The sequence below is a fragment of the Leptosomus discolor genome, chromosome 2, assembly GCF_034619465.1.
Source record: "Leptosomus discolor isolate bLepDis1 chromosome 2, bLepDis1.hap2, whole genome shotgun sequence".
Classification (NCBI taxonomy): Eukaryota; Metazoa; Chordata; class Aves; order Leptosomiformes; family Leptosomidae; genus Leptosomus; species Leptosomus discolor.
The window spans coordinates 17,502,725-17,526,469 of record NC_141392.1 but is presented as its reverse complement, the minus strand read 5'-3'; the positions used below and the strand labels follow the sequence as shown (position 1 = coordinate 17,526,469).

At 36.4% G+C, this 23,745-nt stretch overlaps 1 protein-coding gene across 5 annotated transcripts in view; it reads left to right on the top strand.

Annotated features, from left to right (window-relative positions):
• Nucleotides 1-23,745, top strand: part of CDC42BPA (CDC42 binding protein kinase alpha) — a 191,916-nt gene that overhangs the window by 88,121 nt on the left and 80,050 nt on the right. For all 5 annotated transcript variants that reach the window (XM_086460661.1, XM_086460663.1, XM_086460662.1 and 2 more), the window contains exons 6-8: nt 20,971-21,064; nt 21,842-22,042; nt 22,640-22,888. In XM_086460661.1, the coding sequence (XP_086316787.1) occupies nt 20,971-21,064; nt 21,842-22,042; nt 22,640-22,888 (544 nt within the window). The remainder of the gene's footprint in view (nt 1-20,970; nt 21,065-21,841; nt 22,043-22,639; nt 22,889-23,745) is intronic.

Here is a 23,745-nt window from a genome sequence, read left to right as displayed (position 1 = left end):
ATAAAGCTATTGTTTTTTCTGAAGAGTTGTTTTAAAAAATGATAAAATATTCCTGTGTAAAAGTATGACAGTGCCGTTTTGATCTCTAGTACAGTGATCTTCTAGGAAAAGCAGATTTGTACAATCTTCCTCAGATGCCAGAGATATCATAGACTAATTTAGTGTTAATTTTACATATAAATATTTTGGTACGTTATGTTTATACAAGCACGCTTCATTTTTAATATACTTACTTGTGCATATATTTTTCCTTAGCAAAAGATAAATTGTTACTAGAACTACTTCCATACTGACTAATCTAGTACAACAAAATCTTTCTACAGTCTGCAGCTGCGTGCTGAGCACATGAAGGGCTGTCTTAGTGTCTGAAAAGAGGTAACTTTACATAGTATCAGATGGATGATAGTGATAAGCAGGAGCCATGAGAGCTTTACAGAGGCCAAAGAAGCAAGAGCTTGTAATTGTCCCATAGTGATTCTTGTCAATTCAGTGGTGAATAGGGTCAACTGGACTTCAGGTGGCATCCTGTTGAGATGTATGGGCATTTTACACGGTCTGTCTGGGAAGGCAGGTAATCATATCCTCATTTACAAAGTGGAGTACAGGTGTAGTGAAAAATAAACACAGTGTAATTTCATGTGGTGGACATATTTTGTTCTTATTGCAGAGCAATAGAGCTGTGGAGTTTCAATCCAGGTTAATTTTGTCTCTGACTTTGTGGGTGTAGTAACAGCCAAGATACAGCAAAGAGTAAGCAAAACTTTTAGATTGTGAGTACTTCCAAAAAGACTAGTAGGTTTTGGGACTGCAGTAAGTAAAACAAGATAAGAAATGCACATGTGCTGTATTTCAAAGACTGGTTTTGATCATGGGTAAGTGTTGCAAAATAAAAGAATTGGAAAATATAATGTTTCTTTATTTACATGTGAGTCTAACTCTAAAGAATTTAGTAGTGATAAAAAGAACCAAATTTCTGTGCCACAATGACTACTTCATTTTGGTTCGTTTCATACTATTGGAGCTACAGTTATGTTTTGGCACATGTTTGGTAGCTTGATTGAAGTTTCTTATGTGCAAGTTAAAATTTTAGGGATTTTTTACTTGTCACAACTTTTGAAGTAGTGTTTCATGCCCATTTTGAGTATGGTCGTTCTTTAAATGGTCGTTCACTCTTAAAGTTGTCAAGATGACTTTTAAATTACTGAAACTTTAATGACAAGGATTTTAAATAATATTCCAGATGACGTTTTAGAAAGAACTTGTTTTTCTAGCTGCAATATTTTTCTCTCTCTGCTAGAATATTTCGCCCAGTGAAACTGCTAGAATATTTCTCCCAGTGAAACCAAGAGCCATGGTTCCATTACACTGAAAGTGTAAAGGTATAATATAATTATTTGGTGTACCCAAGTCCTTCTCTGTCATTTACAGTTGATAAGTTCTTAGTGTATAGGTGAAGTTTCTGCCGTTACATTCAATAGGCAGGTATTTACATTTTACACTGTTACATTTAATCTGATTTCTGTTACTATAGTCTTCAGTTTAGTCATTGCTGTATGTCTGATATTTTAGTCTTCCCTGCTGTTACTGCTGCTTTCCAGCTCTGTGATATCTACAGTATTTATTAGCATGCATTTATTTTTGTGCCAGTTATTAACTAAAATGTAAAATCAGTTTCAAAACTGACCCTGCAGGTTTACCACTAATAATCGTCCCCTGGTTTTATTTCCTCTTTCAGCACTAGCCATTGTTACCTCTCTTTTAGCCAGTTCCTTACCAATACCTTTACTAGTGCTGTCGTTCATTCTTTCAGTGGCGGTCTTTCTCATGTGAAAAAAAAAAAATCTCTTAAAACATTTTCATATGGGATTTTGTCTCAGTTCATGATACTGTGACACAAATTGCCTGATTATCATGAATTGCGCATGCAAAGGAATTCAGATTTTGCTCTCAGTGTTTGCATGGTCTAACATGGTATTCCTCATAATCACTCTAAATATTACATAGTATTTTAAGGGAAGTGGAAGTTGTATTATATTAGTATAGTCAACATGTTTTCTGCCTGATTAACTGCAATAGCTCCAAATAACGTTCTCTTTCTACTCACATCACAAAGCTGGTAGTCCTTTTTAAGAATGTAAACCCCAAAAAGGTGTGGAAAATTAAGTAACAAAAGCATGATTTACAGTGATGGCTTTTGTCCAGTGTACCCAAAAAATAAATTATTGTCAAGATGCAAGTCTTTAATGATCATTGATTCAGTCTTTGCTTACCTTGTTGCTTTAAACTATAGTTCCTGGGAAATATTTGTCTGAGATTCTGTACTACTAATGCCATGATTGCTTTTGACAGTCAGATGTTTAGGAGAGTTGTGAATGCCGAAATGTGAAACATTGTGATTCCCATTTGAATATCATAAGTGGGATTAACTTGTCTCTTATCAAAAAATCAGAAGGATTCTGAGGATGTCATGGGCAAGAAATGCAGCCTTGTTTTGTTGTATCTGACTTCAAACTAGACCTTTGTGTCCCTTCTCACAGATTTAATTCCAATTAAGGCAAACTGATTCCTAATGAACAGTGATGTCTGACCTTAACATGCTCAAGATAAATTTAAAAAAAAAAAAAAGTATGTGTCATCAATAATTATGCCAGCTCCATGAGAAACATGAACAAATATAGAAGCTGCTCAGTGCAGTTTCCCTGGGGAGATAAGAGTTCTGTTGTCCTGTTTTGCTTGTTCTGTCCTTTTCCTGCTTTTTCTATGAATATACCAACACCTAAAATTTCTGTCCCACAATTTTTAAATGAGTTAGTAACTTCTGTACTCTGCCAGTATCTACATGAATGCAAAACAGCTCACTGATTTCCCTGCTTATCGTCTGAATGTGTTGCCGTAATCTTTCTGTGTTGCTGCGTGCCAAAACTGTGCCTGACTCAGTGTATTTGTGTCTTTCCCAGTTTACACTAACTGAACGTGCATGTCCTACAGTGTCTGGATGAAACTAATGTGAAACCTCTAACACACTGAAACATTTTGGAGAATACCATGTAAAAACATATATTTTCGCTTTAAGTCTGTGTCTTTCTGTTGCAGGTGCTGATTTCTGTAGGTTAGAAACTGTTGTATAACATTTTGGCTGTGTTTTGTGCGGTTTCAATCAAATGAAGCGTTTCACAAACATGTTTTGGTTCTATTATTACTTCCCAGTTCCCTAGTACCAGATCGGTGCAATTTAACATGGTGTGGAGAATATTACTGGCAGCATCAAATATCTTCTAATCCCTCTGTTCTAGAGAGAGTGATGAAATAATAGAGTTGCTCTGAAAAGTCGGGAAATTCCTGTTGCCACATGAAAACAGAGAATATCTTGAAGATGCTTCTGGTATCCTGTTAGAAATTTTGACACAATCCTGATGTAGTTCTTGGGTTCTTTTGTGGTTGAACTTCTCTATAACTGGTCTGCTTGAACACGGTACAGCAGTTATTGAAGACCAGATGTACATTTAAGGTAAAAATGCAGCTAGTGTGTGAAATAGTTGAGATGCGCGTGCTTGTGTGGGATTTGTACTGCAGGCTTCAACTTCATTTGTATTTTATGGTAATGAGAATTTGTGGCTGAAAGTGTCTGATGGTGTGATACTAGTTTGTGCAACGTTTAAATAGCATCAGTAATAATCTTATTGAAGTTTTTAATTACATTTGCATAATATATTAAGCAGAAGAACCCCGAATACCTTATCTGCTGTGTGCTACTTCACAGTAGGTCAGAGCTGGTCCCTTCGATAGGCTTTATTAGGGAGCTTGAAAGCTGACCATAGACAGATAACAGGAAACTGGAAAATTTGGTCTAGCTAAGAGGAAAAACATGATTAGCTCAAACAACTGGTAGATCCTTATTATTATTCCTAAATAACTGATCTCTCAGTATTGCATACTTTATAAAAACTGTCAATAACTGATGGTTGTCTTTTATCATTATAATTTTTTTAGTCTTGCAGCGAAGTCTTTAAAATACTAATACAACTGAAATGTAGGAAATAAAGCCATAAAATTCTCAGAATTTATGTAGTAAGAGACTTGTGACTTATTTTATAAAGAATATGTCTTGAAGCAGATAGGTGAGTTACTTGCCCAGTCTGGTCTTGCAGGCCAACTGATTCACGTGGTGCCAGAGTGGAGGATTTCACATCAATACAATGTTTGAGTTGAATTTAACCTCAGTAGATGCAATTCTGAGGAGAGTGGCAGAGGCTTTTTTGCAAACTTCTGGTCTAATTGGTCTTTTTGAACAACTATTTTACATCAGTGAGTGTGTAGTTATGATGTTCAAATCTCAATGCTGGGATTTTGCTTTGTTTCTTACGTTAAAGAAATATGTCAGCCAGTACTTCCCCACATATACTCCTCAGCTGCAAATACATGAGAAGAAGGAAGGTAATTTACATAGACATTTTAAGGAATGTTTTTATTTATTAGAGGAACCAAGTTTTCTGTCTGTTGGCTAGACAGGGTGCTGGGCCCTCTTGTCTAGACTGTGCTTTTGCCAAGAATGGTTGGACCAGATGATCCTTGAGGTCCCTTCCAACCTGGTATTCTGTGATTCTGTGTTACAATTCTATGATCTGTTTAGAACAGGTCATCTCAAGTTGAGTATTAAAAATTCAATATTTAAACACTGTCTATTGCTTTCTGATGTTTCAAAACAGAATAGGTATTTTTCTTTGAATCTATGGAAAAATAATAGTGTTAGGCTTGTAGGTGACTTTGCTTACATATGAAGTATCATTTTCTCAGAATGCTTTGGTAATGGTGTTGATAGTGTCAAGTACTGTGGGAGAACTTTTTCATTTTTTAAAATAAACACCCTGCTGGAAGCCATTTGGCTGGTGGTAAGTTCAGAGAAGTCTCTCCTGGTTGAAGCTGAGACAGAGGTACCAATTAGGAATGATCTTTGATTCCACACTTCTGAGTAAAATTTTTACTTTATTTTTTACTGAGACTTTTCATGGAGTAGATCTGATATAACACGTGTCCAAAGAAAGTTTTTGATTAACTCTGCTTATGTCTCATGTTAATAAATCATTTATAGATGTAACTGGTCTACTTGCTAGTTTACGTTCCAAACTGCAGTTCTCTGCTTTAAAATATTTGCTTTTCAATTTGGTTTCCAGAGAGAGGAGAGCGTGAGTCTTAGCCAGACAATAATGATTAATGCAGACATTAATCAAGTCACATAAGTTCAAATATTGATCAACTCTGTAAAAACGAGCATGAAAACTAGCTAAAACTGCTTGCTTGTGGGAGTTCTGAAATGCACCTTCTGTTACATGACATATAGCCAAGGACTTAATGTCAGTCTCCTTGTTAGCTATTAGGTGCACAGTAGACAACTAATTCTACTTAAACAGGCAAGCAACAATGAGATTAACCATCGGTTAAGTGACTGAAAATAGCAACTTTGATCCTGCAAGTGACCAGCTTTTTAAATGGAGGAGGATACTAGACAGAAAACAAGCATGGGAGCGAGGGAAACAAGAAGGGGAGGAAGACATGCGTGACTTCTGAGGGCTGCAGGGTTTTTTTTTTGTGGTTTTGAATATTCCTGAATAACTATTTGTTCAAAGATAGTATTCTCTGACTTTCTTTTAAAAATGTGAATTCAACTCTAGCTTTCACTTTGTAGCAGCAGTTCTTTATTCAAATCTATCTTTAATACAACACGTGTAATTTAGGCATATCAAACCAGTCATATCTTAATCTCTAATTAAATTAGCAGTGCTATGAAGCGCATAGTTTCCAACTATGTGTTTTCTCATTGTAACTTCTCAATATGAATTCTGTTGCATTCTATCGTAGGATATAAAAATGGCAAAGCTTGAATCACTTTCCGTGATTTTCATTGAGATGCAGGCTTCTGGTTCACCTGAGTGCTTCAGCAAACTTAGCTCTTACCTGAGATACAACCTAACTTCTATCACTTTTCCCTTCAGCTGTCTGTACAAGGTGCTGCTTTTCAGCATTTTAAAGACTCAAAAATTCCCTGTCTGATGACAACTTCCTTTTGCAGTTGATGACTTTTCTATGGACATTGGATGTGACAAAGCAAAATTGAAAAACATGTTAATAAAATTGGCTGTTACTAAAATAATCAACAGTCGGGATAGGAATTTGAAGCACATCCTCACATGAGTCACATCCTTCTGTTCACTGTTTTCTGCCCTTTTCATTCTGCTTCCATACATGTTTATGCTGTACAGCAAAGAAGGGTCAAGGAGCTGGTCTTTCTGAGGAGAAGGTATCCCATCTTGCTTGGTATCCCACGGTTAGATGACGGATCATAGCTTCAGTCTCTTATAGGCCAGAAATCTGTTACTTTGAATGTAATTTTAGTGTCAAAAAGGAAAGCACCCTACTGCCTCAAAATACCAAAATAAGAGGGGAAAAAAAAAATCTTCCAAGAAGTAGTAAAACTGTTTTTCAGATGGGCACAGGAGACTTCTGGGAAGTCTTCTAACCTACCTCGTGATCCCCCTGAACATAGAAACAAACCTGTACATTTTTCACATTGAATTACCTTAGCACAACTGGAAAGCTAATGGTAAATAATAATGTGAAATGTATCTTGTTTTACCTGTCAGGGTAGGACTTCTGAGTCAAAAGATTCATTACCAAGCTTCTCTTGTATTTAAGTTTGGGGAAGGCCAGTTGTGCGGGTAAGAGTGACATGCCAGGCGCGGCTACTGCAGTGCAGTGTTAGGTCTTTCACCAGGCAAGCAGTACCTTCCCAGTCAGGACCCTGAAGCTGAGCAACTAGGCGTGATGTTTGATTTTCACCCTTTAAAAAATTATTTTGGATTCCTGACATTGTGACATAGGTGGGAGGACTTTTATGTTTGTTCATTTGTGCTTTCCTCATGGATTTAAAGCCATTTATATCCCTCTTCAATTCCTTCCACTGGTTGGAAATGATCCAGCGCTCTGCTGCTTCTTTCTTTTCAGTGTAAAGCTTTGTGAGTGTACACTCCTGTAGGGCACTCATTTTATTCTTTTGTTTTTCTTGCTGCCTCCAGCAAGGTTTTGGTTTAGCCTATATCAACATCACTCAGGTTGAACTAGCAGCTATTCATTGTTGACATGGAATGAATAATAACATGAAATAATCTAAATTTCCAATGAAATACAATTTTTCTTCTTTCCCTTGTGCACATATATAGGTGTAATTTCACACATGCCATTACTTTCTTTTTCTCTGTAAATAAAAATCAATCCCTTTGTGTTTCTTGTATTTAATAGCAGTATCTTCTGCTGTATTTTAACCACTTGTGACTAGAATTCCTCCGACACAGTTATTCATTAGTGCATTTTAATTTTTGCAAATAACCAAAAGGTAAAAAATGACATATTTGCAATACAGTAAAGAACATGATCAAGCTGGGAGGAAGCAAGAGAGGTTATCCTGAATTTAGTTTTATTTTTTCAGGAGTAGTAGGCTCTTTGCTCTCCACTGTTCTACTTTTTACTTACTCACTAGGAGGGAATCTTCTTTCCTATTAGCATTTAACCTATATACTGTTAATTTAGGGCACAGTTAAGTAGAAGACATACTTGGAAAAGCCGTGCTTTTGTCTGTTGTTCGTCAGTAGCCTCCTCCCTCGCCTTTCTTTTGGTGGGGGGCAGATATTCTTAACACTGACTTCCATTAAAAAAAGAGGAATCATAAGTATCTATGTAACTGCTGAGTAAACCTTTATTGGACAAAGAAGGAAGAAGGCAAAGATTGTGTGCAGCACATTAAAATAGCTGTATAGTAGTGTTGTTTCCTGAAACATTCTTCTTTCTGCTGTGCAGTCTTTCAAGAAATACATGAAATCTAAAGACATACTAGCCTGGGGGAAGAACGGTAAAACATATAGGATGTAACAGTGCTGCTTCACATGTTGCAAGAGCTGTGGAAAGTATTTGATGTATGTATTTGTTCTCTTGGGATGGCATTGGTTTTCTTCTAATTGTAAACCATTTTATTGTCAGCCTCCAGGGTTTACTTTGCAGCTTTGCATCTTTGTTCTGTTTCCGACATAGCTCAGGAACAAGAAACAATTATTTAAACTTTTGTAATGTGCTCCCTATTCCTTTATATGTTATATGTCTTTAAAGTATGTTCTACATTCTTCTGTGTGGTTTCCCCCACTGCCCTCCTTTTAATATATTTTTATAGCTTCATGGTGATTTTTACTGCTGATCGAGTTCATGGATGAGAGAGGGATAAGATCAACCTCATATTAAGACTGTATGTCCTTCCTTTGCCAGAATGAAAAGCATCTCAGAACTCATTTCTGTACAGGCCTCCCTTTCCCTCACTGCCCATAATTCTTGATGTAGTCATATCTGTGTATTTATTCCCAGAGGAAGATAGAAAAGGACTAGGGAGGAGTTGCTATGGGATGCAGCATGGACCCAGCAGGTTAGTTTGTTTCTTCATCAGTCCCAGAAATTTTCTAGTGATTTGAGACTAGCAGCTTGCTTCAGCTCAGGGCACTTATAAATATCCCTGATAATTAAAAACCAGGTACGTATGTCTTACATAGCTGCATACATATACATAAACACATATATAAGAGTATATATTAAAACTTGTTAAATTTTACAGAGTGAGCATTCTTCTGTGAATCGCTTTCTTAGTATCGTCAGTGCATTTAAAAAAAGTTAATATGAAAAATGTTTTTTTGACTGTCATTGTCAAAACCAATCCAATCCTCATTTTATGTTGTCTAATTTACTCAGAATTATTCAATGCAATCAGCTGTTTCAGAGACTATGTATGGTTGTACTGAAATGCGGAGAGCAAAGACTGCATATCTAAAATCAGAATCAAAAAGAAAGAAAACATTTATCTGCCTAGAAATATGCGTTAAGATTTTCTGGCATAGGTAGTAATTTACAGTACAACAGCTGAGCATATTTTGGATTCCCTGTTAGCCTCTTCTTTCAGGATTTCTTTGACAGATGGCACTCACAGATGGACATAACGTTCTTAAGGAGCTTACTCTTTCTACTCCTTTACCCGCCAGTAACTCATGATACTATTAGAAATCTAAAAGCTTTGACATGAATTAGCCTTACTTAGCAGACTTTAATTTTTTAATCTTTAGAATATGCTGCAGGGTAGTGGTTGGAGTTCTTAATCTGTTTACTTAAGTTCTTAGAAGCCAAAATGAATTCCAATAAAGTTGACGTGGCAAAACATGGCAAATATACAGTCTCTTTTATTGTTTTTTTAAATTATCTTGATAATATTTTTATTCCTATCTTTTGGAGGAAAAGTGTAGAATGATACAAAAGAGTACAGTTCAGCAACCCAGAAACAGCTCTGTCAACTGAAGTTGACAGAGTTCAAATAAGCTGCTTGGTATTCCATTGTGATTACATTGAAATTTTAAGTGAATAAATGTAATGTTTGAAGTTGGCTGGTCAATGAAACTTGTTTCTACCACCATCAGCTTAAATTAGTTTGGATTTTAGTAAGTATTTTAAAGTATCATCTAATAGACTGCCACAAAAAAGATCAAACTATGTTCAAGTTATTTGAATACACTTCTGTGACAGTTACTTGTCTGCCACATACTTAGTACTTTTTCTCAATATTCGTGCAACTTGAAGGCCATTATTCTCTCAAGTGTTGACTCAAATGGCCGTTTTCTGTGATGAATGTTGTTGGTGTGGAGTTTCTGTTGAGGAATGTGAAACTATAAGCAGAATGATCAGATCCAAAAAAAGCATTGTGACAGCTGGGCAGGTTAGAGAGGTGAAAATAGTGAGTGCCCTCAGCCAGGTCCTCCACTGCACATGTTTGTAGCTTATTAGAAAACTAGAAGAGTGGCAGATGGAGGCAGAGAAATGAAATTAGTTGTTTTGTTTTCTAAACGCTGTGTAAATTAAAGGTTCCAAACTCTTCCTTTACAAGTAGTACATAGCCCGCCACGGCAAAACTTCTGGTTCACAGCCCATTTTCAACAGCGTTTTTTCTTCAGGGCCCCTCTGGTGTAGGCTGCTTGCTAGGTGAGCAATCCACTCCCTGCCATCACTTTTCTTCCCAGAGACTCCTTCATTTCAAGTTACTGTTGTATTTTCAGTGTAGGCACAAGTAATTAGTCGCATAAAGGTATAATTTAAACACCTGGTTTGAACCCTTCTGCCTGCAAGTCGCTGGGTTCTGAAGAACCATCAATAAGCAAACAGTCCTGATGTAAATCCTTTGCTTTTGTGTATGTTATGTACTCTTGTTCTACTGCCTGGGTATTCCTGAGAATATTCTTTCATAATAATAAAAAAGCACGCATATAGTTACTGCAAATTTACAAACAATTTAACTAAGGAAAACATAGTGAGAAAACTAATGCATGCGCTGGAATAAGGTTCACATAGGTAGTCCAGGTTAGAATAGTGCTTAGTTTGCATCTTCAGCAAATTCCATATATATTTTGCCACCTAAAATTCTTCCTATAAACCTTGCCTTGCTGCTGTTTGTTTAAAAAAAAAAAAAAAAAAAAAAAAATTATTGTCTTCCTGCTTGTTAAGTTCAAAATTGTTGTACAGTGAGTTTCAATATGGTTAACTAGGGAGTCAGGAAGAGGATAGAGTCCTCAGTTAAGAAAAGCAAGAAACATTAGGGGAATCCATTACCGTAGCTGGGACTCCCAATGTGAGAGGCAAACCATATGGCGAGTTATATGTCAATAGAATAAACCAGCTAGCTGATCTTTTAACATTTTCTGGCAGCAAATGTAAAGTCTTCTTGAAATTGGTATGTGAAAGAAAGACTGCTTTGGAGCAGCAGAGCTGTGGTACTAGTGATTGCCATACTTCTGGGGCACAAGGAGGAGACTTGCATGCTGTGCCCTGCCATTGCTGCGGACTCGTGTGCTGAAGCCGTTCGAATGAGGAGGTGAGTCTCCTCTGATAGCTCTGATAGGACTTGTGATGCAGAGAAAACCCATGAAAGGAGCAATGTGGTTGGCTACTCACATAGTGTTACCTAATGGCTCGAGGCCCATCTTGCCAGCATTTGTTACCTTAACAGTGCCAGCAACGTCAAAGTCTAACCTTGATTGTGGAGCATTTTGGGATAAATAGGGGTTTTTTGTTTGTCGGACTTTAGAGCAGGAAAAGGAATTTTTTCATTTTAACAAATTTTATAAACCTGACTACTACTCGATGTCAAGGTATGATCAAGACAATTTTGTGGGTTTTACCTGTCATATCCTTGTAGAGTTGAGAGAGATTTTGCCAGTTTTTGTCTTATGAACTGCAATTTCCAGTGCAAAAATAGGCACATTAGTAATACTAAAGCTAAAGATGCATTCTGTCTTGAGCCACAAGCATTCAGAAGTATATATGCTGCTACAGGTGAATATATAGTATCTTGGTGTTACTGCATTCAGAACTAGATTTCAGGACCTTTATTACAATATAACCGGAATATTACTACTGAAATAAATTGAAAAGGCAGCTTTAATCATATAATTTCAGAATCACAGGATGGTTGAGGATGGAAGGGACCCCTTGAGATCAACTAGTCCAACGCTCCTGATCAGAACAGGATCAGCGAGAGCAGATTGCCAGGCACAGTGTCCAGTTGGATTTTGAGTGGTCTTTTCAAATTAACCATGATTCTGGATTGACTTTGATCAATGAATGACATAGTACCTCCAGAGCTTTGGGGTATTGTTCTGTAGTTAAGTGACAACTTGTTTTATTTAAGAATATTTATCTCGTTTCCCAAATGTTATCTCCTTCTTGAGTTTTACTTGTTTTTCAAATTGGCTTTTGCTTCTAAAAAAATAAAACACATTCCTGCTTTGTTTCTCCCATCTTTTGTTTGCACATCTTTCAAAACTTTTATGCTTGTGCCTCAAATATTTTGCATCCTAAGACCATTATAAATAGCTATTTGAACTACTAAAGTTACCTGAAAAGAAATACAGTACAAAGCTCTCGTGTTTTTATGCATGAATTTTTACTCAGCATTACTATTCTGTTCCAGATCAATGCATTATTATACATTCAAATGTTTAATTCTTTATTTGTGCCAAATTTTATATTTGAGTCACTATAAGTTTTTTGGTCTAATATGAATATCTCAGGGTGGAGACAGCCCTGAGGGAAGTTACAAGCTTCTATATTCTTGCTCTACTATAAGAGGCCAGTTTCTTTTTTTGTATGTCTTCATTTGTTTGGTTTTTAATGGTTCTGATGTTTGGTAATTGGACTATTTCAATTAACTTGCTTTTTTATTTATTTGAGCTTTTACCAGTTTCAGGATGCATTAGCTATCAGACTTCATTATGTCCATGATTGTTTGCCATAAGGAATTGTCTTTCTGATAATGTCTGCAGTTCTTTTATTTTTATTTCATAGGTGTTTAAAATGACATCTGTAAATCAGCATTGTGAGGTACTAAATTTAAAATGGTTGTAAACTGGCACAGCGTGCTCCTGGTTTTAGTCTGTAAAACCAACAAGACAATAGAAATAAACCTTAGACATCACAAGTGACTTTGCCCTGACATGTCTTTGAAATACTGCATGAGGGGCCTAGCCTGGATGTCAGGGTTTTCTCCATAGATATCTGGTTTTGTCAGTTGATTAGCATTTTAGATGAAAGACAGTAGCTACAGGGAGTTTGTAGCTGCCAAACACTTATCAAAAAGAATTTTTCAAATCTTCCCTTATACTTACTCATTTTTTTTTCCTTCTTTTAAAAAAATATAAGCAGCTTTTAAAAATAATTATCCTTGGTTTAGAACTGTTATGATATTTGAGAGATCTGTTATTTGAAAGCAAATACATATGCACAGAGGCCACAGGGGGACATTTTTCTAGGGTAAATTAATTTGAGGACATTGTAATATGATGTGGTGGACCATATATTTATAAGCCACTAACTGCACTCAGTTCAAGTGTTCAGGAATGAATATCAGTGCCTGAACAAACTCAGGACGTATATGTGTTGGCTGATGTACTCATTCCCTGTTGTTTGTTATTATTTCCTTTATTAGCATTTGAAATTCAGGAAGAACATTAGATACCATAAGGTAAATACTGTGGTGTGTCCAGAATACTTGTCTGAGTGGCAGAAATTAAAGACTGTAGAGAAAAAGACTGGGAGAGGACTTGGAGAGGTCAGCTAATACTTTTCTTCTGCTGCAAGGCAAGATCAAACTATAGCTAAACCACTGCTGCAAGGCAAGATCAAACTATAGCTAAACCACTCTTGACAGATGTTTGTCTAACCAGTTCTTAAAAAAAAAAAAAATGCAGTGATGGAGGTGGTGAAATCTCCCTAAGCAATTTGTTCCAGTGTCCTACTGTCGTTGTTATGGAAGGGTTTTCTAATGTCTAGTATCTAAGTATCTTTCATTGGGATTTAAATTCATTACTACTTGTATTGCCCACATTAGATGTGAATAACAATTCGCCTTAGTCTTTTTTGCATTGTCTACTTCTAGTCAGTGGTGCAAGTTCTTTGTAGTAAGAGGAATGTAATTACCTTGGGTTTAGTGGACACATAAGTTATTTCTCTCAATCTGGATTAGGGATTAAAATAGTACGCTTTGGCAGAACGTATAGTCTGAAACTAAGTAACTTTGGATTCAATACCTGATTCTGTACGTGATGTAGCACATGTACTGCATCTAGTACATGAAACCTTGATTTCTGTACCATCTTTCATTTAGTGTTGTAATATGACTACGAATAAAATTTGGTTAGATGTGTAACAGTGTACATAGAAAACACCACACACTGATCAATAAATAATGACTGTATCACAGATCTAGAACCTTTATTGTCTTGGTTCGGTTGATGTTTCCTAGTAATTGATGGAAGTCTGTCTAGTGACTTTAATGAGATTTAGGTGAATCCCCTGCTGCTAACAGTAGTGAGATTCTTTTAGTAGAGGTGAATTACTGGGTATTCCTGGAACAACAGATAATGATATATTATCAAGAGTTAATGAGAAAACAAGGTAGTTTTACAGAATTAAGATACTGTTTTAAGGGGGAAAAAAAAAAAAAAGTTGAGCCTCCTCATTGTAATTTTAAAATAAGGTTCTTTATAGCACTTACTTTTTCATGTAGTTGCTTAGCTTATTAAGGCTTAAATACTGAAGTGCTTAGTCTTTGACTATTCCTGTTGACTTCAAGGCTATAGGCAAGGCTACTGCACCTTTTTCAGTTGCAAGCTTTAGTTTGTCAACTTTATATGAAGCAGGTTTTGTTTAATATACAAACATGATGCAACTGTTTGGGTGCTATGTAAATAATAAGGTTGTGATCAAAGTTATTTAATTTATTTTGAATTCAATTGAAATATGCACTTTTTGGATTTCACCCAAAAGTGGAGGAGTGTCTGTTTAGGAGAAGGCACAGCAGAGTCTTGATAAGAGGCACAGTTAATGAGGTACAACATATTCCAGTTTTCTCATGCTGCTATCTTGTGCAGCCTATCTTATTGGGATTACTAAAGAATAACTGCCGACGGTCCAAATCTAATTTGGCTCGGTGCATGTCGGTCTCTTTGCCAGATGGAGAGTATTTCTAGTTTTGCTCGCTAGAATTCAGATAAACTGTAGTTGGCAGAATGTGGCAACTTTGACTTTGATACAACCCAGTATACTGTAATGGAAAATAGAAATAAGCTCCTGGACATCAGTGTCCGTAGGTTTGTACTGTGAAAAAAATGCATCAATTGACTAGTATTCTTGATGGAGGTTCAGCGGCTGTTTCCCTCCGCATACCTAAAGCGGGCTGTCAGTATGGCATTGCTGAATACCTTCATAAAAACTTCACAGGCACCAAATTTTCTCCTTCCATTGGAGTGCTGCCAAAACCAAATGTCTTGATGTAGCATTTCTGTGTGAGGAGGAGTGTGGATAAAAGTCTGCCTGAAACAACAGAAGGGAGTGAAATAAACAGTTTGCCAAACTTCTGTCCTGACTAAGGATAATTCTGTGTTCTGAAGGAATTTTGGATAAAAAGTCCAGGCATTCTGGCAGTAAGATCTTGGTTATGTTTTTGTAGAGTAGGTAGCTTGGCAGAGGATAACATTTCTTGTTGTAATAGTGGATGATTATAATCATTGATGTCTGCTTTTAATCTTTTTATTTATACTTGTGGGGAATGCTCTTGCATGTATAATGAGAAAATAATGTGCCGTGAAATCCTCAATTAGTAATAAGTTGTCTGGATCAGTTTCTCTGTACCACTAGTCACACCTGAAACTAACTTACTTTTCTCATCTGCTGGTACTTTAATTTGCATTGGTAACATTAAAACACTGTTCATGTGAAGATTTCATAGAAAAATAATTTAATGTAAGCTCTTCATTTTGTTCTTTACTATTCAAAGACAGCATGTCTTGGGGCATATGACCTGTTTAGGAAAAATAATTTATTTCCATGCTTTTCTAACGTTAACATTAGAAATAAAAAAATTTTCTCCAAATTATGCCTTTCTTGTCCGGTGGGCTAAAATAAACTGCTAGCTCAGCTATCAAATTGCTGCTTTGATTTCAGACATGTCCATTTCTTCCTTCAGGCTCAGCTCACATTGCAGTCTTTGAATTTAGAACCACATAACCCTTTTTATTGTCATTTCAGTTCTGCTGCTTTTTTAAGAGCTAGCTGTGTATGTGAGGACAGTCCATTAGCATCTGAAATGTTTATTCCAATGAGGACATATTGTGAAGTGCCCCCTTGCACCGTCTGGCCACCTTTTGTTGCTATTGGTTAGAGAGAAGGACTCACCTTTTGCTCCATTTCTGCCTGACCATTTTCTGTGCTGAAATAAAAAATACATACAATACAAAATAATAACCAAAGTGAGCACATTCTGTGTCATAACTGTATGGTTATTGAGAAGAGGGATCCCTACTGATCAGAAACTCTGCAGTGCCAGTAGGGTTTTTATAATGTAACCTTAAAGATACGGGACTGTGGGTTGGTCCATTGGCATAATCTTTGGTAGTGTCTGACACGACTGCTGCTTCATCGTTCTGTTACAGCTCTTGCATTAAATGTCACTCTATTTTTTGATAGATCTTCCTTTCTGTTTGTCTTGTCCCCTGCCTCCATGAGGCTGCCCATGAAACAAAATTGACTTAAGATTCTTCTGGAATCTGCTGCTTCCTGTGCTGTAGACCTGAGAAACTCCATGTGGTCTTGCAGTAACATTGATTCAAAGAATGACATAGGTGAACCTCAGGAACAGGTATGCTTTGAAACCATAAGATGATCAGTTGGAACGAACTTAAGGAGGTTGTCTAGTCCAAATTTCAATATGCAGGTCCTTATAATTCCTGAAGTTTCATTTAGTATGAGAAATGAATCCAGGAAAAAAAATACGTTCACATGTATTAAAATTCTTTATAGTTTGTTTTACAGCTGGAATGTGCTATGGATTTAGCATGTCTCAGAGGGGATACTTTTTCTTGAGTCTTACTGAACAAATGAAATTCTACTCTGGCTCGTTAACAGAGAAATCATAATGAATGGCAATAATCCAGATATCTGCTGTAGTCCTATTTCAGAATGTTATTTATATTAACACAGTTAGTATGTAAAATGTTTGGGTTTTAATTGTGGCTTAAGAAAGTAAACTGTTTTAAAGAAAGGTGAGTGAATTCATCTGGGTAAACACGCTAATCTGAAGAACAGCTCCCCATATTAAACCAAGAAGCATTATGAAAAATGATTCATTAAAGATTTTTCAATTTTTTTTCATAAGCCTCCACACTCCGTTTCTGTGCAAGTGAAGTTTCCAGTGTCACACAGACTGTTTATTCCTACTGCATTCTCCGGATGAACAGAAGCAAATAATGAAAATCTGCAAAACAAATACGAAGAGCATCACTTTATCCAAACTGCTGTACAGCACTGATTTTCTCCTACAGTCAAGGCCAGTGCAGCTCAGAAAAATACTATGCTCTGTGTTGGAGTCACAGTTTAAATGGACATTTTTAAAGCAGTTTACTTGGTCCAGAATTCTGGGTCCTTTGATGCTGGTACATCACTCATTCAAAAAAAGCAGAACAGCATTCTGCTCAGTTCATATCCTCAGGTGGCATTGCTACAAAAATGTATGCTGAATACCCATGTCCTCTCAATTCACTGTGGAGTACACTTGAAGAACTGTACTAGCCTGATTTGTACCAGGTCTGACTGGCAGCCTGTACCCATTGGCTTCCCACAGAAGCTGCTGTCAAGAGTAGGGCTGAACTGTCTGGGAGTAGAACTCAGGGCCTCCAGAGGGCACAGTGGTGTCAGAGCAATTCCCCCAATTCAATACTTGTTCCCACTATAAATCTGGTTCATAAAATGGCCTCCAAATGCTTATACTTCTTGAAAATGAATTATTATTTCATATTTCAAGTGAGGAGACAATTTTCTTTTATTATAATAAACTAATTACAGGGTTATTAGAGTATTAGTGCTTCATAGCCTTCTAGCCAGATTATATTTGTTGCTTGACTGAGCACCAGTGTTATCATTCAGTGATGTTGAAATGGTTTGCCCACAGTCACCTAGTAGTAACTTATCTATGGAGATTCAGCTCAGTGGTCTATTTGCTAAACCATTTAACTTTTCATTATTTGCTCATCCCTTTTGCCAGATTTTAGCTAGTTGGTCTGGAATTTTCCTTCCTTGGTATCTGCCTGAAGCAGTATCTCTTTCCAGGAACAAGATCAAGAAACATGCATTGTTTTTCCAATATAGATTTTAAATAAATAAAATAATTCTGTGAGAAGTTCTGCTCTGGGATGTGGAGACACCATTGAAATCCAGGAGAGAATCTTTCTTGAGACATGGATGTATTTTCATTTTTCTGCTCCCCACTTAGATACAATTTTCCCCTCAATATGCCAGTTGTTATGAGTTTCAAAAAACCATATGCACAGTTTAGACCCTAAACTAAAAGTTACAGTTTTCTTCTGCTGTAGGTTTGCACTGTTTCAGAGGTGTAAGAATAAAGGGACTTGCCCTACAATTTTGGGAGGTGCTGGTAAATAGACAATAGAGACAGTGTGGAGACACTTTGTTGCTAATAGTGCTCTTCCTTTTGGTGCCAAAGATGATTCCAACAGAACAAAAATTGGACATGAGGAAAGAGGATAGCAAGGATTAGAGGAATAGGAAGAGTGGGAATGGGAAGGGAATCTGGGAAGTGACTATGGAGAAATAGTGACTGCTGAGAACTGAGATGGCAGAAAAAAAGATCAGTTAAATGTGTACAAGCAGGGTGATAAGGCCTTAGGAGTGAAGAAGCTGAGTGTGAAAGAAAGAAATAAAAGGAGAGGAGATTTGGGGTTGATAGGCCGGGGAGGATTGGACATCTCTACTTTTGAGGTGAGTCTAGGAGGGAGGGGGTGATCAGAATAAAACTGCAGCTGCAATGGAAGCATGAGAAGAGGGAACATATACAGTGAAGAAACTGGGATAAGCCGGGGAAGGTGGGTGGGTATGAAGAGGGGAGACCATGCTCTGTTTAGAACAGGCGACAAATCGGTTCTGATCACTGAAGGAGAGTCACCAAATGTAATTCAAATCAAAACCTTGGAACAAAACTCATAATTTTAATGCAGTGTAACAACTGCAGGCTCAGTAGATATGCCGGGTTTACGACATAGTATTTTTCCCCATAATCACCACCTTTGAACTCTTCAGTTACACTGCAATAATTACTCCTCTACCTTGTTCCCCTCTGGGGCTCATAATTTTCTTAACTTTTCCTTTGCTTATAGCCCACTCTGCTCTGCAGGTGCCAGCAATTCTTGTCTTTCAAACTGTCTATTATTAACGTAGTTCAGTTGAATTCAGAATGGTTGTTCATAACCCATACCTTCTGTTACAAGAGCTGAAAAGAATTTGTATACATTAAGTTGGTCTCTTTTTTTTTTTTTTTTTTTTATCCTCAGCTATAAAACTTGTTCGTACAAAGTTATTACTGAGCCTTACAGACTTCGCTTTGCAAGAAATACTTGTACCTCTGAGTGCTTTCAATGTTGTTTGCAGGTTTCTTTTTGCACAGTGTTGACAATAAAGTGAGATTTTTCATATTTTCTGCTGTTTTGTGAGATCAAATGCAGGAGATTTGGATGATGATGATGATTATTATTATTTCTCTTGAGGAATATATTTAAAAGATAGAACATGGATAAATGGAGCCTCAGGGGTGACTCATGTTTTTGTTTAGCTTGAACTAGGTCCAGCTTCTAAGAGGAACTTGATTTTAGGTGCATGTTTTTACAGAGTGTTTTAAACTGAAGTTATAATTCCAGAGGTCTCAATAGCATGTGTTTGTTTTTATTTAGAAACATGTTTAAGGAATGTTTTTTGAATGCATATAAAATAAATAAAGCTGTCTCAGTCTGGAGATTGCAGTTCTTTGGCATATTCGGTGTCAGCAAAAGTCAAGTGGAAAAATGTTATTTAGAGAATGGACTCAGTTAATTTTATTATTTACTTTGTAAAAAATTGTCTTTATGCTCAGTTGCAAGATGCAAAATTATGGTTTCTTAAGTAGCGTTTGCTCTTTACTTTGTGTTTCTGCCTATTTGGAAGTTGGCTAAAATTTGTTTTCAGCATGGGCCACTGCCTGCTTGTCCTTTGATAACACAAATTCAGAAAGTACTTTTCTTCAAAACAGTGTAGTGTTACCATATTAATTGTCACTGACTGTGTAACAGTGCGACACCTTCATACCTTTGCTTCTATAATGTTGTTCAAGATGCGGTTGTAATTCTTTTGCTGTTATAAATTCTCAGTAAACATTGTTTGTTATTCAGTTTTTTATTAAAAACAAACAAACCAAAGAAAACCTTGCTGTCATGTGCAGTGTGAATATCTTCGTTTGTGAATATCTTGAAATTTGTCTGCAAAGCGTTTGATGGCATTCATTTGTAAGTTGTTAGGGGAAGGAAGCAAAGTCATGCCTTCGCTTGTTTTTTGTTTGTTTCAGAGGATTTGTTCTTGTGTCTTACAAATAACTGTTCGCTGAGAAAGCATTCATAGCACTTCATACAGTTGTAATTTACCTTGTGAATGTAATAGATAAGGATAGAGTAAGAATGCAATAATGTCATATATTTTAAAAATGTAGCTTAATGGATTTTTCTAATAACTGTACTTTAATGAAAAGGAATTGCAACATTTGAACCTAGTTTGCAAGTTGAACAATAAATGTCCCTCTGGTAACTTAGAGTGTAGGTGCTTTCATCCTAGTCAGCTGCATACTGGAGTCATGCACTTTATCTGTGTTTCAGTATACTTGGGTATCTGTAAAACACAAGATAAAAAAAAAAAATAAAGAGTATGTATTATGTTGGCTGCTTAGAAAGATTTTTCTATGTGTATCATGACCTGAATGAGAGAGCTGCAGAACCTGGCCAAGCAGAGCTGCAGTAGTACGTACGATGGTTTTGCTGGTCATTTCAGCAGAAGTATGACAGACGTACTTAGTGAGCTGAGGTGTATGTGAGAGAAAATGTTGATGAAAGACACCAAATTTAAAACTGTGTTAATTATTTTAGGGTTTCATTGACCTTTGTTCTATGGTAGAGCTTAAAAGATTCTTTTCCAGCTCCAGTATAAGCGTGCATCTTTCACTTGAGAATACTTCACTAAAATTCTTCAGATGATTTAAAAGTTTTACATACAAAAGTTCAGAACAAGTGAGATTCTCCTAGCTACTTGTGAGAGATGAGAGGAATGAGACCACACTATTCTAACTAAAATTAACAGGCATTATATGATTTGATCTATAGCCCTGTCGTGAAGTGTCCCTGGTGCAAATTTCACCATGTGATGAGTGATTGTGTTCTACTGACCTGTTGCTGGTTTTGAATGATAAGTGTTGCAGGTTAATGCTTGGACTGTATGTTATACAATACATAATTCTGAAATGTGTTTTAATTGCAGGGATATTAAACCTGACAACATCTTGATGGATATGAATGGACATATTCGATTAGCAGATTTTGGTTCTTGTCTGAAACTGATGGAAGATGGAACGGTAAATTAGAAGGAATGATACATTCCTAAACACCTTTTCTGCAGTTCTTTGCTAGCCACTAAAATGCATGATAATAAAGAGAAAAGGTGCCTTATGCCAAATGAAATGGAATTATAATGGTATTGGTATGTAACTAACCTTGGTTCAAAATATCTCTGCACAGTGCTCAGATTTACTGTGTATTAAAAGCTTTTTAGGTGCATATAGACAACTCATAATTAAATAAAGAGAAGCTGCACTATCAGGACTGAGTAGGTGTTTATTGATGAACTGTGAATCTCTCAGTTTTGAGCTCTGAGCTCTAATCTTTGTTGAAAATGTAAACTTTAGCATAAGCAGGATGAGATACTGAAATACGATGATGTGATAATTGTAGTATATTTAAACTTGCATATTATATAGTAGATGTGACTAGAATGTGATTCCAGTATGTTAATCATATCCCAGAGTGTTACAATGTATTTGAGTTAATATATGTGATTACCTAAATCTATAATTACTTAACACCTCTAAGCCTAAGAATTGACAGTTTTGGTCTTTCTCTGTTATTAAATATTTGTAGGAGTTTAGCAAAAGTATATTATTGGGGTGCCTAGTAATGTAGTGCCTTGGGTGCTTAAGTATTTCTTTATGAATTTAGAAGCCTTTGTTTGTGTTAATTGTTATTGTTATAACGAGAACACTAGGCTAAATCTAGATATACATGCACAGTGCCACAAACAGCAGTGTCTGTAACAATGGAAGTTGATTTTAGTCATGGAAATGTAACTTCTACAGGTCCAATCTTCAGTGGCAGTTGGAACGCCAGACTACATCTCTCCAGAAATCTTGCAGGCCATGGAAGATGGAAAAGGGAAGTATGGGCCCGAGTGTGACTGGTGGTCCCTAGGCGTTTGCATGTATGAAATGCTTTATGGAGAAACACCCTTTTATGCTGAGTCCTTGGTGGAGACCTATGGGAAAATAATGAACCACAAAGTTAGTGCATTTTCTCTTTCTGCTTCTCCCTAAGCTAATTTTTAATAAGTAATAGGGTAACTTGAAGGCTTATTTAAAAATGAGATTTTATGTACCAATTATGTTAATGTTCATAAATGTAGAACAAAAAATATGTTTCCATATAGTAAATTTATGGTTATGGATTGCAGATGGCTTTGCTTTAGGATAAAGCAGTTCAAAACTAAAAATCTGGATTTGGAAATACGGCCGTTAGTTCACTCTGTGAAGTAAATCTTGGCTACATTACCTCGCTCCTTTTGTGTTACTTTGTTCTGGTGGATCCATTGGTTGGCTTATGCAGAAGATTCTTAAATGTTCTTCCACGTGGAGGTAGCTCTAGAATTCAACAGTGTAAGAGAAATTTAAATAAAGAAGAAAAACTAAGAGACAAAAGAATTTCAATAGTTTCTATCCTTTGGAGAAGTCTTTTTTTCTTAGAAACCTTACTGTATATATTTAAGAACTAGAGTATTTGCACATGTCTTTTTCTACATAATGGTTTTCACTAAAAAGGGTGATTTTTTTTCCAACATTTTTCTTGGTAATAAACTATTTTCTCTTATTTTAATCTTCAAGGAGAGGTTTCAGTTTCCTGCTCAAGTGACAGATGTCTCTGAAAGTGCAAAGGACCTCATCCGAAGGCTCATTTGTAGTAGAGAGCATCGACTTGGACAAAATGGGATAGAAGACTTTAAGAACCATCCATTTTTTGCTGGGATTGATTGGGACAACATTAGAAACTGTGAGGCACCTTACATCCCAGAAGTCAGCAGCCCCACTGATACATCAAACTTTGATGTGGACGATGACTGCTTAAAAAATTCTGTAAGTATAGAATTAACATTTTGACAAACCTGCTTTTGTAGTATGCTTTATAACAAAATATATGTAAATGGCATTTATTTCAGTGTGTTCACTGTGTGCTACATAAACAACAAATAAATGCTGCTTTGAAGAACTGTGGGGGGAATACAGTCATAGTTTAGAGGCCGATCCTCCAGACATACATGTGTAAGAATGACTTTAGTTCAATTTTGTAAATTCATTGTAACTTTACACATACATCTGTTATTTGCAGTAACAAGTTCTTACTGTCCATGTTTATAAAGAATAATATATTTATATGTAGGTAGTCTGCAAGACACGATATTTCTAGCAGAGCATTGTTGAGACTTGTACCACGTTTGCATAACGCATTTTATTGTAGTGCTCTACTCGTAATTGCTCATATCTCTGTCAGATTCCATGCAGTTCATTCACACTGAAATTTTTCCAGCATGTTTTCTAACTTCCGTTGAGTTTTAGGAAATGTAGGAGAAACGTTACAGCCATTTCTTCAGGAGCGTTCTTAGTGAGAAAAGTTATTTTGCCTTTGCTTAAAAATCTTTGCAACTTTGATTTTTAACAGCCTTAGTGTTGCTATACTTTTTAACAGGAACTTTGACAGATGATAGAGATCTTTGCATCGGAGGAATGTCTTGTGTTGTCTCCTTGGAAATACTTTTTTTTTTTTTTGGTGTTTGCTGAAAGATGCAGAAACCTGCTGTTTACATGAGATGTGAAGCATTTTTGCCTTTGTTTTCTGAACTGCCTGTGCATTTCAGTTCCGCTGAGCTTCCTGGACCTGCAGATGAGCAACAGGCAATGTGAATTGATATGGGCAGGATGATCATTATCTGCAT